We start from the raw sequence: 14,787 nt of genomic DNA, 5'->3' as shown, positions 1-14,787 counted from the left end.
TCTGACTTGTGCTGAGAATCAATTAAAGGATTCTTTTCAATTTAGTAGTGCTGACATGCCAAAGTGTCATTAGCAGGTTGCAAGAGAGATCACACTTGAGGCTATTTACATCAGACAGGGGCTTGGGGACTATCATTCCCTGGTTCATTCTCCTTGTAAGAAGTCTCACAACACCAGGTTAAAGTCCAACAGGTTTATTTGGTAGCAAAAGCCACTAGCTTTCAGAGCGCTGCTCCTTCGTCAGGCAAGTGGAAGTTCTGTTCACAAACAGGGCATATACAGACACAAACTCAATTTACAAAATGATGGTTGGAATGCGAGTCTTTACAGGTAATCAAGTCTTAAAGGTACAGACAATGTGAGTGGAGAGAGGGTTAAGCACAGGTTAAAGAGACGTGTATTGTCTCCAGCCGGGACAGTTAGAGAGATTTTGCAAGCCCAGGCAAGTCATGGGGGTTACAAATAGTGTGACATGAACCCAAGATCCCGTTTGAGGCCGTCCTCATGTGTGCGGAAACTTGGCTATCAGTCTCTGCTCAGCGACTCTACGTTGTCGTTGACAACTGTCCTTCTTCCCTCAGCCATGGTGATACATTTTATCTTTTCCTTCCTCAAATCTGACCACAAACCATACACCCCCACATTGTCGTTGACAACGTAGAGTCGCTGAACAGAGACTGATAGCCAAGCTCCGCATACATGAAGACGGCCTCAACCGGGATCTTGGGTTCATGTTACGCTACCTGTAACCCCCATGACTTGCCTGGGCTTGCAAAATCTCACTAACTGTCCCGGCTGGAGACAATACACATCTCTTTAACCTGTGCTTAACCCTCTCTCCACTCACATTGTCTGTACCTTTAAGACTTGATTACCTGTAAAGACTCGCATTCCAACCATCATTTTGTAAATTGAGTTTGTGTCTTTATATGCCCTGTTTGTGAACAGAACTCCCACTTACCTGACGAAGGAGCAGCGCTCCGAAAGCTAGTGGCTTTTGCTACCAAATAAACCTGTTGGACTTTAACCTCGTGTTGTGAGACTTCTTACTGTGTTTACCCCAGTCCAACGCCGGCATCTCCACATCATTCTCCTTGACAGTGCCTTGACCAGAATTGACCTGCCTGGTTTGAATATGAAACAAAAACGTAGCAGTTAACCATTAACATTCTCTGCTGCATTCCCCATGGCAATAACTCCACCAATCAGATTCCACTTGTCAACCAGTCAGCATACTCTTTTCATGCAGTATAAAGTGTTGTTCCTTTTACTATTAGCTTATCATGTATAGTTGCCCTGATAAGTGCAAAATGAAAAATTTTGATACAGGTCTCTTTTTTTCAAGCAATACTCACGTTCTGTACCACCAAATGATTGTTTTGGATAATCTTAGACTCACAAACCTTAAAAAGAGAGTTAACAAGTTTTAAAACCTGTTATGTGCTCTGCACAGCCTTATTCTGTCCTGCATTTTCCTGTTAAGTCAAACTTTCCTAACTGTAATAAAAGACCAAAGCTTTGATTGCAGCCCCCTCCTCATTCCACCAACCTCCTTCAATCAGGTTGAATAATGGCATAAAAAATCTTAATGTCCTGTTTGATCAGTAGCTCAGTTTAAAAGTTTACATTTTATCTCTAACTGCTTGCATCTCTCTCGGCAAAATCACTTTCACATATCTACTATTGATAAAACACTACTCACTTTCATATCTCTAGCCTCTATTTCTCCAGTGTCACCTTTCCAGCTTCCATATTTTTCTTGAGTTCTCTACCTGAAGGCAGGTGGGGTTTGATGATTATTTGCCTAACCATGGCAAAACGTCATTGGTTTTACTAGAGGCACAGAGAGGAGGTGAGCTCCAAATCTATCTCAACCAGAATGAGAATTGAATCAGTGCTGTTGGCATCAGTCTGATCCACACACTAGCTATCTAGCCAACTGAGTTAAACACCCACACACCCCACTTCAAAGTGCAGTTGCTCAGATCATCATCTGACACTATTGTCCACATGTCCATAGCTCCTTCCTCATTGGCCTCTAAAAGCTTCCTCCTCCCAAACCACTGAATTTTAAATCCACATTCCCATAGTCAAATCCCTCCATGATCTTGCTTCACAATACCTCTAACATCCTTCAACCTAACATTCCCTTCTGCATTCTTCATTCCTTTGACTCGGTGCTTTCTAATTCAACTTCTGCAATAGAAGATTCCCGGCTTGGGTCAGTGTAGGTGTGGAGTTTGCATATTCTCCCCGTGTCTGCATGGGTTTCCTCCAGGTGCTCCTGTTTCCTCCCACAGTCCAGCGATGTGCGAGTTAGGTGGATTAGCCATGCTAAATTGCTCCTTAGTGTCAGGGGGCACTAGTTAGGGTTAATGGATGGGGTTGTGGGGATATGCCTGGGTGGGATTGTGGTTGGTGCAGACTGATGGGCTGAATGGCCTCCTTCTGCACTGTAGGATTCCATGATAAAAGAACGAGTCCAACTGGTCTGTAATATCCTGACTTATTTCTTCCTTCATTTTGAGGAGGAATGTCACATTTGCTACTCTTCAGTTTCTAGACGATTTTCTTTTTCACAGAATTTTGGACGATGACAATGAAGCTACTTTATTTCATTCCTAGATTTCTTCCAGATGTAAATTAATTTCACATTATACATAAAACAACCATTTGCCTTATTTCCACTACTATTGCTGTATTGAAATAAAAACTGAAAATGCTGGAAAAACTCAGCAGATTTGGCAGCATCTGTGGAGAGAAGTTAACCTTTCAAGTCTGTATTACTCCTTCAGAGCTGATGCTGCATTGAATATATATTTGTCAGCTGAAGCACCTTAACCAAAATCAACATGGAATTAAAATTTTAATTACCGTAACCAGAGGTATAATTTGGACCTCGGCGACCACGGCCACGATAGGATCTGCTACCATGAAGTGAGGAAGCAGTACTCTCATCAGTAATATAACCCTTATCTTTCTCTGGCCGACTTGTCACTGGCCTATACCCCATGCCAATCTGCCGAAGCTGCTCATCAATTTGCAATCGGTCCATTCTCAGCTGCTCTACTTCCTAAAATGGGTAAAATGCAAGGCAAATTAGAAAGATCGTGATTCCTGCAACTAATTGAGAAATTCACATACCATATTTCATTGGTACTAATGAGAGAAAATAAATTCTGGAGGTTTAATTGTTATACAATACCAGAGGAAAGAAAAGCATGATGGGAGGAGATCAAAAAGTGTCGAGTAAGAAGGGTGTAATTTCTCACTCAGAAATGGAAGAATTTTCATTTTTTGCATTAGACTCCATGAGAAAACAATGTTTGTTCTTGCATCATGAATAACACCACAGCGATCCTCGGGTCAACTAATTTATTTGAACCAGAATAAAGCATTTAACCTAGTGAAAACTTAAAAGACTTTAATAAATTAAAATTTCAATTCACTTTTAAAATACATGAATAACTGCACAAAGTTCAGGGAATCAATGTAATTCACAGTCCGCAAATCCACTGCAGAAAGCATGAAGAGCAATCCCCAAAATGCATTTTATCAGAATACTTTGTTTGGGGAGGGGGGGGGTTGTCATTTTGCAGAATACAAAACTTGATTATACAGATGATTGGGGAAACAGTCATATTTGTTTATGAGGCAAGCACAACAAATAGCATATGGAGGTTGCACAGAAAATCCTATTGTGCGCTTCATCCTAGATTGATGGCCCTTTTGCTGATATAGATCATGTTTAAACAGTAGTTGACATGTCTCCATGCATTACAGCAGTCACAATTTCAATGATCAGAGCAGTCTCAAAGACATTGTGCACCAAATGCAAAATGGGGAACAGCAACCGCCTTCCAAAGACAAGAATTAAAAGCCAAAATTTAGTACAAGACCCTGCTGCAGAATTATAAGCCACACAAAAGGCACTCTTTTATTTATTTCAGAAGAATTTATTAAGGTTAGTCAAAATTATGACCTTAATTGCAAATAATAAAAATAGACAAGGTAATCCAAACACGAATTCAGACAATAAAGGAGAAAGCAAATGGCACATCTTTGCAGAGATATTTAAATTGGTTGATGTTCATGATTTGAATTTTAGGTATATAAACCCTCAAGTTATATGCAGTAGATGGAGCCCTTGAAAGTTCAGTTCATCTTGACATTCCTAGTGGTATGGTTTTGAACTGAAATAGCTAAAATTGATCTGCTTGAGATGGAGATGCAATCATTAAAAGAAACATCTGAAGTGTAAGGTGCACAACCAAAGTTTACTTTGCCCCTATGTTGATCACATCTTTGTTTTATTGACAGTTACTGTCATGATGACTAGGAATTTGCAAACAATGGGAAAGGGGTGGAAGAGAGTGAAAGAGGGAAGAGAGTGAAAGAGGGCAGAGCATCCTTGTGGTATTATATCTGGCAGAAAAGTTCCAAAATCTAAGATTCAGCATCGCTGCCTCTTTCATAAGCAGACTAGAGTCCCCTATAAACAGAGGTGTTTTAATGAGGCTCAGGAATGAAACAAAACCCTTGCCACTATTTTCCAGCTTGATAAAATACATCAGATGCTGCCACATGACCTCCCTGTTTCTGGTGCACAGGTTAGAAATACACAAAGGTAAGGGCTATAAAATGACAAATTTATTTTTACATTAAACAGGTAAATGAAAGCATAGATTACAAATAGTTTGTATAAAACATGTACTATTCTCCTTGAAATGCCATAAAATAAAGACACTTCTACACTATTTCTTAATGTAAAGCTGATCCCTGAAAGATCCATTCCCTTCTTAAATTACCAAATGCTACAATGGAGCCACTGATCTAACTCAGAGAGCACCCCCCCCCCCCCCCCACTGACTTCAGCCTAACTCAAACTAAAACTCAAGTATATTCTCATAAGCTTGTAATCAGATACTCCTGGCCACAGAAGTGTCCATCAAAAGGGCAACAAGAATCATCAGGTCTATATCTCCCTCTCAGATCCAACACAACAAATACAGCTGGTTGATCTGATCCTTTTATTATAGCTGTTTTCTCGCATTTGATTGGTTTCAGTTTTGCCCCCCAGTAAATTACCATGCCAACATGGTGTCTCCAGTGCATGCTTGCTGGATTTGTCTCCTTTGATTGAAGTTTGGTAGTAGGACTGTGTCAGAGCAGGTGTGATACATTTTATGATGGTTCAGAGAGTCATTTCACAACTTTTAAAAAATGTAAAACTGTGCACATGTGTGCATAACTTCAATTTCTGACTTGAAATCAATAAGGGAAAAATATTTTTAACTTACAAGCACTTCCAACAATACTGAAAATGTACAACCCACCTATCTTAGGCTTCTGAATTAAGTCTACTTGAACAAACTGTTCCTACATAGCTCCAAACCTGATGTTCTATACTTAGTCCAAATCAACCAACGTTATCAAGAGCTGCTTGTCAGATACTATAGCACACCTATATGAAACTCCATCACATAGAATTTTTAGCTTTACTATTTTAAGAAAATCCTCAAAAGCATATTAGGAAAGTGCAACAGGCCGCATAGAAGCAGTATTTCCTTTGTGACAAGATGCCATTCACTTTCCTTGTGCTGTTGTAGTTAAGCTAACAGGACTGCAGAAACTACAACTTATGTCATTTTATTAAAACTTCAACAGCGAAGTAATGGTGTTCTCTGCAGCTGACATAACTTATTGAGAGCACAACTTAGTAATATCTTCAGTTTTCATCAATCCAAGTGAAACACCATTCAAAAAGGTGTTTATTTCAGTTACTAATCTCATATCTGCTTATTTGTATTTGCACTGTCCAGGTGTTTCACTCCACCCTCCGCTACAGCTATTATTACAGGGAAGATAAGCATACCTACCTTCAAATAAGAAATATGGTACTCCAAAAGGACCTGCACATTTCCAATGCTCTCCTTTGTTCCAACAAAGGTGAAAGGGACCATTCCCTACGGAAATGTTTAGAAAATAAATATTAAAATTGTTATTGAAAGCTTTCAAACAAAAATTAAACCAATGTTTTACACCTAAATAAGTATACTTACATTTAAAATAAAATTTACCCCTGTTGGATTCACAAAGGGCTTTTTGTGCCATTCGCCTTGCCCGTGAGATCCATCTCCTGCTCCCTTGAACCCATACCCTTTGAACTGGCTATCCAATTTCTCTTCCTGGCCTCACATGAACTGATATTGTAAATGATTCCCCTCTTCTCAGGTACTACAGGCATCCCTTTCAAAAATCACTAAATCATCACCCTTCTGAAAGAAAAATCAAGACTTCACTATGCTTGAAACTATTGTTCCATTTGCTGTTCAAGGTCCTCGAATATGTTATCGCCTCACAAATCCATTTCATTTTTTCCCCATAATCTCTCCATTCAGATTTCTGTCCGATACAACGCTTGAGCTGTCGAAAAATGGCATACTCAATGACTGGTGTTGCATTATGCCAGTCAAATCCTGCAGTCCTTGAGATGGTCAACCACACCAACCCTTCTCCATGTCTCTTCTGCACTGTCAAGTTCAGCTGAACTCCAGACAATTGGTTCCACTCTTACCTATCAAATTGTAGCCAGAACATTGCCAGCAATGGTTTCTCTTCCTGCTGACTCTTCCTCATCTATATCCTGCATCTTGGTGACATAAGGTCAGCTACCCCACATATGACAGGGAGTTCACCCTCTCCACCAGCTCTCTTGACCCTTCCACTGCCTGTTTGTTGTTACATTGCTTGTCCAATATTCAGTCCTGCATGTAGCACCTGCCAAAAACTCTAACCTCACCACCTATTCCATCCCTTCCCCAGTTCTCAAAACTGAACAAGACTGTTTATAGCCTTGTTGTCCTACTTGAACATACTTACTTCCACCTCTACTTCCAAACATCTGCTTCTAAAATCCTCCTTGATTACAATACTCATCTAACCGGTCTACTTTCCTTCATCCTTTATAAACCAGCATATCCAAAACTTTTCTGCATGGTAAGCTCCACTTATCCATCATCCTCGTGTCCGCAGACAATGGCATGCATCCACTGGATCTGGTTCTACAACTCAAATTTAAAAGTGTCACCTGGAGTTTATAATTCTCTTGATGGTCTTGCCCCTCCCCATCTCTGCAACCTCCTACAATCCTCCGAAAGCTTTGCATTCTCACAACTTATGCAACCACACAACTGGAAGGCATGTCTTCAGCCTTTGAAACCAAAATCTTTCAAAATCCCATCTGAAAACTCTCAAACTTCACACCTACCTCATTTTATAGCCTTGCTTAAAAACCATCTTTCAGCCACCTTTTTGGGTTCAGCCACTTCTACTGTTGTTACACAAAGTGGTAATTCCTTCAAGGTATACTTCATTCAAATCACAAAATGAGTTTAAAATGCTAATTTTAAGATATTAATTTGAAATTAAGTAACATTTACTAATGACCACCAAAATAAATAAAACTTGCATTTAAATAGCATCACTCATCTTCAAAACAGCCTAAAGCACGCTACAAATAATTAATTATATTCAAGCGATCGCAGTGCATAGGTTAATTCAGGAGGCACATTGCACACAGCAGGCTCTCACAAACAGCAATCAAATAAATAATCAGCTAATCTGTTCTGGTGCTTACAGTTGAAGAATAAATGATGACTGGGCATGAAATCCCCTGCTCTTCTGCGAATGTCATCGGATATTTTACAGACACAAGAAAAGCATGCAGGGGTTCAGTTTACATCTCAACTGAAATTTGGCACCTTCAGACCTGATGATGCTTTCTCAATCTTGCAATGAAGTGTCTGCCTAGATTATTTACTGAAGTCTCAAAGTGGTACTGCCACCTGCACGTACTGAAATAAAATGGGCTGTTGGAGCAGAGCTGTCAAGAAGTTGTGATAAAATGGAAATTAAGGTACCTAATAAGTGGGAAATTGTTTGGGAGATGGACTGATTGAGGTCCTTGATATGCAATTAGCCTAGCAACAGTATAAACAAATATTTACCTAAGCAAGTGGATTACAACAGGGTATAGAATTTCAGGAATTAAAGCAGACGGTAAAAGTTCAAAAGAGAAAATGAGGTTAAATTTCATACTTGCATTCTAAAAGTGTGATCTCATGTAAGAAAGGTCATTAAGAGGAAACTCTATAAGATTAGTTCAGATAAGAAAAGATCAAAAGAAAATGCAGTAATCAGCGGAAGGGACCATTCTATAAGCTGAGGTGAGGTGAGTAGAGATGATCCAAGATCGTAGCCACTCACAGCAGCAAACAGGAAGTGTGTTCACTCCAAACAAGCTATTGCCTGTGGAATGCTGTTTGAACTGCCAGTTGTTGATATTTGAAAGCAGAAGCAATTCCCAAAAGAGATATAGGTGCAGAGTGTGGTAACTATTGCTGGACTTTGCTTATAGTGTTAAAACCTATGGGATAGTGTTTGGGGAAGTTTAGCTCCGAGTTTAGGAAAATAGAGGGGTTTAGAACTGGGTCAATTTAATGATGTCTAGTCATTATTGTAGTTAAGTGTTTATTAGTTGTTTTTCTTGCTGTCTGTTTTGCTGTTTAATAAACACTTATTTTGCTTAATAATTACAAGACTGTAACATTGTTGACTGGTCTTCACATCTTTCCTCGCGTTGCACCAAATTGCAAAAAAATACATTAGGAACAAGCTTTCCAAGTTTCCCTTCCGGGGCTTGGAATACCCTAGCATTTAACATCAGCTGGGTTAACAGAGCCCATTAGCAAAGCAATCATTCTTTGCTTCTTATTTAGATAACCATGAGGATATTTTTCAAGCAGTGCCAAAACAGGGTGGGCCCAAGGTGGCAGTGGCACAGGCCTGGGTTCGAGAGTCCCAAGAGAAATTTCCTGGACAGTTTTCTGCGCAGCCTCCAGTAGTCCCTTTACCAAGACTTCTCCTCAATACCCAATTCAAATGATTGCATCAGGTGGGCCTTAAACATAAGTGGGTCATTGATTTTTTTAAATGCTGGCCATCAATTTCTCAAGTGAAAATTGGGCAGCAGCAATTGAAATTCGTGCCTCACTGCTCAACAAGGAAGCTATTCTCTTAAATCTGCAGCTCATGCATTTTAAAAAAAATCAGGAGATTCAGGTGTCAGCTGTCTACGCCAGCATTTACTGCCCATTCCCATTTGCCCTCAAGCTAACGGTGGTGAGCTGCCTTCTTAAGCTGCTGAAATCCATGTAGTGCAGATACACCAACAGTGCTGTTAGGGAGGAAGTTCCACGATTTTGACCCAGCAACAGTGAAGGAACAGCAATATAGTTCCAAGGAGGGTGTATGACTTGGAGGGGAACTTGCAGGTGGTGATGCTCCCATGCATCTGCTGTTTTTGTTCTTCCAGATGGTGATGAAAGGTGTTACCTGAGGAACCTTGGTGAGTTCCTGCAGTGCATCTTGCAGATGGTAAACATTGCTACCACTGTGCATCGGTCGGGAAGGGATTGGATGTTTGCGGATTGGGTGCCAATCAAGTGGACTGCTTTGTCCTGAATGGTGTTGAGCTTCTTCAGTGTTGGAGCTGTACTCATCAGGCAAGTGGAAAGTGTTCCATCACACTCCTGACTTGTGCCATGTAAGTGGTGAACAGACTTTGGGAAATGAATTGGGGAGTTACTCACTGCAGGATTCCAAGTCTAAGACCTGTTTGTCTAGCCACTATAATTATATGGCTAGTCCAGTTTAGTTTCTGGTCAACAGTAACCCTACAGGATGTTGATAGCAGAGATTCAGTGATGATAATGCCTTTCAAGGGGCAATGGTTAAATTCCCTTTCGTTGGAGATGGTCAGTGCCTTGTACTTGTGTAGCGCGAATGTTACTTGCCACTTGTTAGCCCAAACCTGGATACTGTCCAGGTCTTGCTACATTTGGACATGGACTGCTTCAGTATGTGAGGAGTCATGAATCATGCTGAACATTAGTGAACATTCCCACTTCTGACTTGGTGTTTGAAGGAAGGTCATTAATCAAGCAGCTAAAGATGGTTGGCCAAGAACACTACCCGAGGAACACAGTGATCTTTTGGAGCTGAGATGACTGACCTCCAACCACCACATCATAACCAGTGGAGAGTTTTCCCCCGATACCCACTGACTCTCGTTTTGCTCGGGCTCCTCGATGTCAGACTTGTTCAAATACACCCTTGATGTCATGGGCAGACATTTTCACTTCAACTCTGGAATGCAGTTCATTTGTCAATGTTTGAACCAAGGAATTAATGAGGTCAGGAGGCAAGTAATCCTGGCAGAACCCAAACTAAGCATCAGTGAGCAGATTGATAAGCAAGTACCATTTAATAGCTCTGTGGATGATCCCTTCCATCACTTACTGATGATTGAGTGTCGATTGATGGGGCTGTAATTGGCCAAGTTGGATTTGTCTTCCTTTTTTGTTATGGACATATCTGGACAATTTTCCACATTGCAGGGTAGATGCCAGTATTGTAGCTGTACAGGAACAGCTTGGCTAGGGACATGGCAAGTTCTGGAGCACAAGGCACAAGGTAATATTGCTGGAATATTGTCAAGGCCCATAGCCTTTGCAGTACCCAGTGTCTTCAACCTTTTTTTGATATTACGTAGAGTGAATTGAATTGCCTCAAGATTGGCATTTGTGATGCTGGGACTTCCGGAGGCGGCAGAGATTCATCATCCACTTGGCACTTCCAGCTGTTGCAAATGCTTCAGTTTTATCTTTTGCATAGATGTGCTGCCCCCCCCCCCTTTATTGATGATATGGATGGGCGTGATGCTCCTCCTCCAGTGAGTTAGCTGTCCCCCAACATTCACAACTGGATATGGCAGGATTGTAGTGCTTAGATCTGATCTGCTGGTTGTGGAATAGCTTAGCTGTCTGTCATTTGCTGCTTACACTGTTTAGCCCACTAGTCCTGTATTGTAGCTTCACCAGTTTGAATTTTAGTTATGCCTGATGATGCTCCTGTCATGCCCTCCTGATTGAACAAGGTTGAACACCTGGCTTGATGGTAACAGAGTGAGAATATGCCATGAGGTTACAGTACAGATCAAGTACAATTCTACTGCTACTGATGGCCCACAGCACCTCATGGATACCCAGTCAGGAGTTGCTACATCTGTTCAAAATCTAGCCCATTTAGCATGATGGTAGTGCCACACAACACGATGAAGGGTATCTTCAATGTGGAAGTGGGACTTTACTCCACAAACACTGTGCAGTGGTCACACTATTACTCATACTGTCACTGATGTATCTGCAGAAGGCAGATTGGTGAGGATGAGATCGTATGTTTTCCACTCGTTTGTTCCCCCACCACAGACCGTCCAGCAACTATGTTCTTCAGGACTCGGCCAGTTTGGTCAGTAGTCATGCTACCAAGCCACTGTTGGTGATGGGACATTGAAGTTGATTCCTTATGACTGTGCCAGGCTGTTACTTGACTAGGCTGTGAGGCAGTTCTTCCAACTTTGGCACTAACCCCTAGATGTTACTAAGGATGGTCAACAGGGCCGTGTTTGCCGTTGTCGTTTCCGGTGTCCAAGTCAACATCGAATGGTTAATCCAGTTCCATTCCTTACAGACCTCATGGTGGTTAGGGACAACTGAGTATTTTGCTAGGCCATCTCAGAGAACAGAGAACACATTGTTGTGAGACCTAGAGTCACATGTAGCCCAAACAAGGTATGGACAGTAGATTTCCGTCCCTACAGGACATTAATGAACCAGTTTTTATAACAATCGACTGGTTTTGTGGCGATCACTTTTAATTCCAGATTTGTAAGTCCACCCAAAGTGCTGCTCAGAATGGCTATAAACCTACAGTATTTCTGTCACCAATGCTGCAAAAATTCAACATGTTTTTAAACTGGAGGGTCTTTTAAAAACTGTAAAACGAGGAACTCAATATTTGAAGGGGAAACTTTTGGTTAAAATGTGTTTAAACTTTTGTTAGATTGCATTCACATTTGCAAACGTAAACAGATAATGCACCTACAAAATTTCCTTCAACCCAAGGGCTTTGTTCAAAACTTGATGCCCATGAGTATCATGGAATTACACGAGGAAAATCTGAGATTTAATTGTTCCATCTACACTATTTATGTCAAGACGGAACTCAGTAAAAAGGAGTGATTGGATTTCCAATTAGAATCAAGGTACAATGAAAATGGGGCTTCTAATAGCATGACAGAGTGCTATATGAAAACAAGCTATGAACACTTGAATAGATTACCTCTTCTCTGGGTTGTCTGCTGTCATTATCACCTTCAATTCGCACTCTCACTACACCCGATTTATCCACTATCTCCTGAATAACCTTACCATTTTTGCCAATAACTTTTCCTGCAATCAAAATGAGAAAGCATTAGTAATTTCATTTCAATTACATATTTGAAATGTTAACCATTACCTGTTGCTAACACACACAAAAGCCAAACTAAATAAAAGGGATGCTTTCTCAATGATCTTCACTAATCATAGGGAGCAATATCCATAGATCTCATGGTTCTCATGCATGAATCAAGAGTTTTACATAAACTGTTTGCTGCTAAAGTATCTGCCAATTGTCCTCTAACCTTTGATCCATATTCTGCATCTGAACCCTGGGGGTAGTCAAATGGACCACATTGATATTTTCCAGTCAGGAAGATTCCTAACAGAGTAATAGGGACAGATCAAACATGCGCTATTATCTGCCGTGACTAAATATAACTAAGAAAATAGTCAGAAGATAATTTTCACAAATCAAAACTGAGTGAATCGTTGCATTGAAATAAAAGACAAGCATCCTAAACTAATGCTGCATATTTGACAATGCAGCAAAATTGCAATATAAAGGAAGGCAATTCGACCCATCTTAACTCATCCATCCCATCAGATCTTGCTGTCCTCATCATGGTATTCAGTGGCTGGCCTCTCTACCACTGCACCAAAAGTCAACCTAACATGTTGATCATTGCACATTTATAACTACCTGATAAAAGTTCTAAATTTTACTTTTATTAGTTCAAGACTGTGTCATGTCTAACTGCCACAATTTGAAACAGTGCTGTATCGAGTTATTCCGTACTATTTACAACCTTGTATGCATCTACTAAGATCTTAAATGAATCATCTTTTTTAAACGCTCAGAGGTGGAAATGTTGCTCGTCACCGATCAGCCTATGTCTGAATGTTGTCCAGGCTTTGCTGCATGTGGGTACAAACTGCTTCAAATCTGAGCGATTGCAAATGGAACTCAAGACTGCAATTATTAGCCAACTATCCCACTTCTGACCTTATAATGGAGAGAAAGTCATCAATGAAACAGCTAATGATGATTGGGTCTAGGACACTGCCCAAGGAATTCTTGCAACAATGTTCTGGGGCTGAGATCGCTTGTCTCCAACAACTACCAACCATCTTCTAATGTGTTAGATATGATTGCAGTCCGTGGAAAGTCTCCATCTGAATCTCATGATTCTAATTTCTCTAGGACTCCTTAGTGCAATGTTCAGTCAAATGCTGCCTTGATACCAATGAGAGTCACTTGCACTTCATCCCTGGAATTCAATTCTTTTGTCCATGTTTGGACTAATGCTGTAATGAGGTCTAGAGACATGTGGTCCTGACGTAATCCAAACTGAGAACTTGTAGTGCCGCTTGTTAAGCCCAGTCAACAACATCATTTCATTTTAAGATGGTGAGTAGGCTAATGAGCAGTGACTCATTGGATTGAATTGGTCCTGCTTTCTGTGATTAACAAAAACTTTGAGCAGAGTGAGGCTAACTGACTTGTACTCTATAGTTTAGGTTAAAATAATTTGCTATTTGTCTGCCTAACTAATGTTCTGCAGTCTTGCATGTTGAATTTCAAGTTGCCTAAAACACCTAGAAAGTCTCACCTTCATTCTTAGCTATTTTGTTACCCTTCATGCCATATTATTGTCCATTTTAATTATGCACTACTTACCAACTAAATCCCTGGGAACTTGAACAGAATCCTCCAAAAACTCAAGATAACTTCTCGCCTTCTGGACTGCCTCCTCAGTCTGTAAACAGATCATTAGGCAGTTCACCGATTGTACTGATTTTGTGAAATATTGTATGCATGATGACCAGTTGTATTGTCTGCATCTTCATTCTGATCATTTCTGCTATCCTGCCCCTCCTTATACAAATACTGACACCCAGAAGTCTCAAAGAAAAGTCAAGTTTCAGCTCTTGTTCTCAATTAAATACCATGGGGCTATTTTATTTTTGCTTTGAAAGATCTCATTCTGCGATGTTATTTTAATTCCATTAAGAATATAAAAATATTTGCTGTTTTGTGTGTGTATCATGTATGTAGCCATTTTGGCAAATTATATTTTTGGGCAAAAAAGGGCAATATCAATAATCACAATATAATGCTCCTATTGTGGTTAATTTATGCAGAATTAATTCAGTATCTGTTGACTGAAAGATACAAGGTTAAGTTTGGGGAAAATGTTTTTTCTAAAGTTATCACCCCACATCCACAGTTCTTTTTTAAAACTACATACTTATAACCGTATAGACTAATTTGTAAATATTTACAATATTTCTACTCTTATAAAGGCAATATTTCAGAGTTGCCCCAATTGGACAGATGATGATGGACTGCATTTGTCCATGGTGGCACAGTGGTTGGCACTGCTGCCTCACAGTGCCAGGGACCTGGGTTTGATTCCCAGCTTGGGTCACTCTGTGTGGAGTTTGCACATTCTTCCCATGTCTGTACGAGTTTCCTCCGGGTGCTCCGGTTTCCACCCACAGT

At 40.4% G+C, this 14,787-nt stretch overlaps 1 protein-coding gene across 2 annotated transcripts in view; it reads right to left on the bottom strand.

The window, feature by feature from the left end:
- Nucleotides 1-14,787, bottom strand: part of fxr1 (FMR1 autosomal homolog 1) — an 83,099-nt gene that overhangs the window by 20,425 nt on the left and 47,887 nt on the right. For both annotated transcript variants that reach the window (XM_078206941.1, XM_078206949.1), the window contains exons 9-12: nucleotides 13,963-14,041; nucleotides 12,244-12,353; nucleotides 5,880-5,966; nucleotides 2,875-3,073 (exon numbers count right to left, since the gene is read on the bottom strand). In XM_078206941.1, coding sequence (XP_078063067.1) covers nucleotides 2,875-3,073; nucleotides 5,880-5,966; nucleotides 12,244-12,353; nucleotides 13,963-14,041 — 475 coding nt within the window. The remainder of the gene's footprint in view (nucleotides 1-2,874; nucleotides 3,074-5,879; nucleotides 5,967-12,243; nucleotides 12,354-13,962; nucleotides 14,042-14,787) is intronic.

Source organism: Mustelus asterias, chromosome 3, assembly GCF_964213995.1.
Source record: "Mustelus asterias chromosome 3, sMusAst1.hap1.1, whole genome shotgun sequence".
NCBI classification, from domain to species: Eukaryota; Metazoa; Chordata; class Chondrichthyes; order Carcharhiniformes; family Triakidae; genus Mustelus; species Mustelus asterias.
Note: the sequence above shows the minus strand (reverse complement) of the source record. Positions and strands in the feature narration are given on the sequence as shown.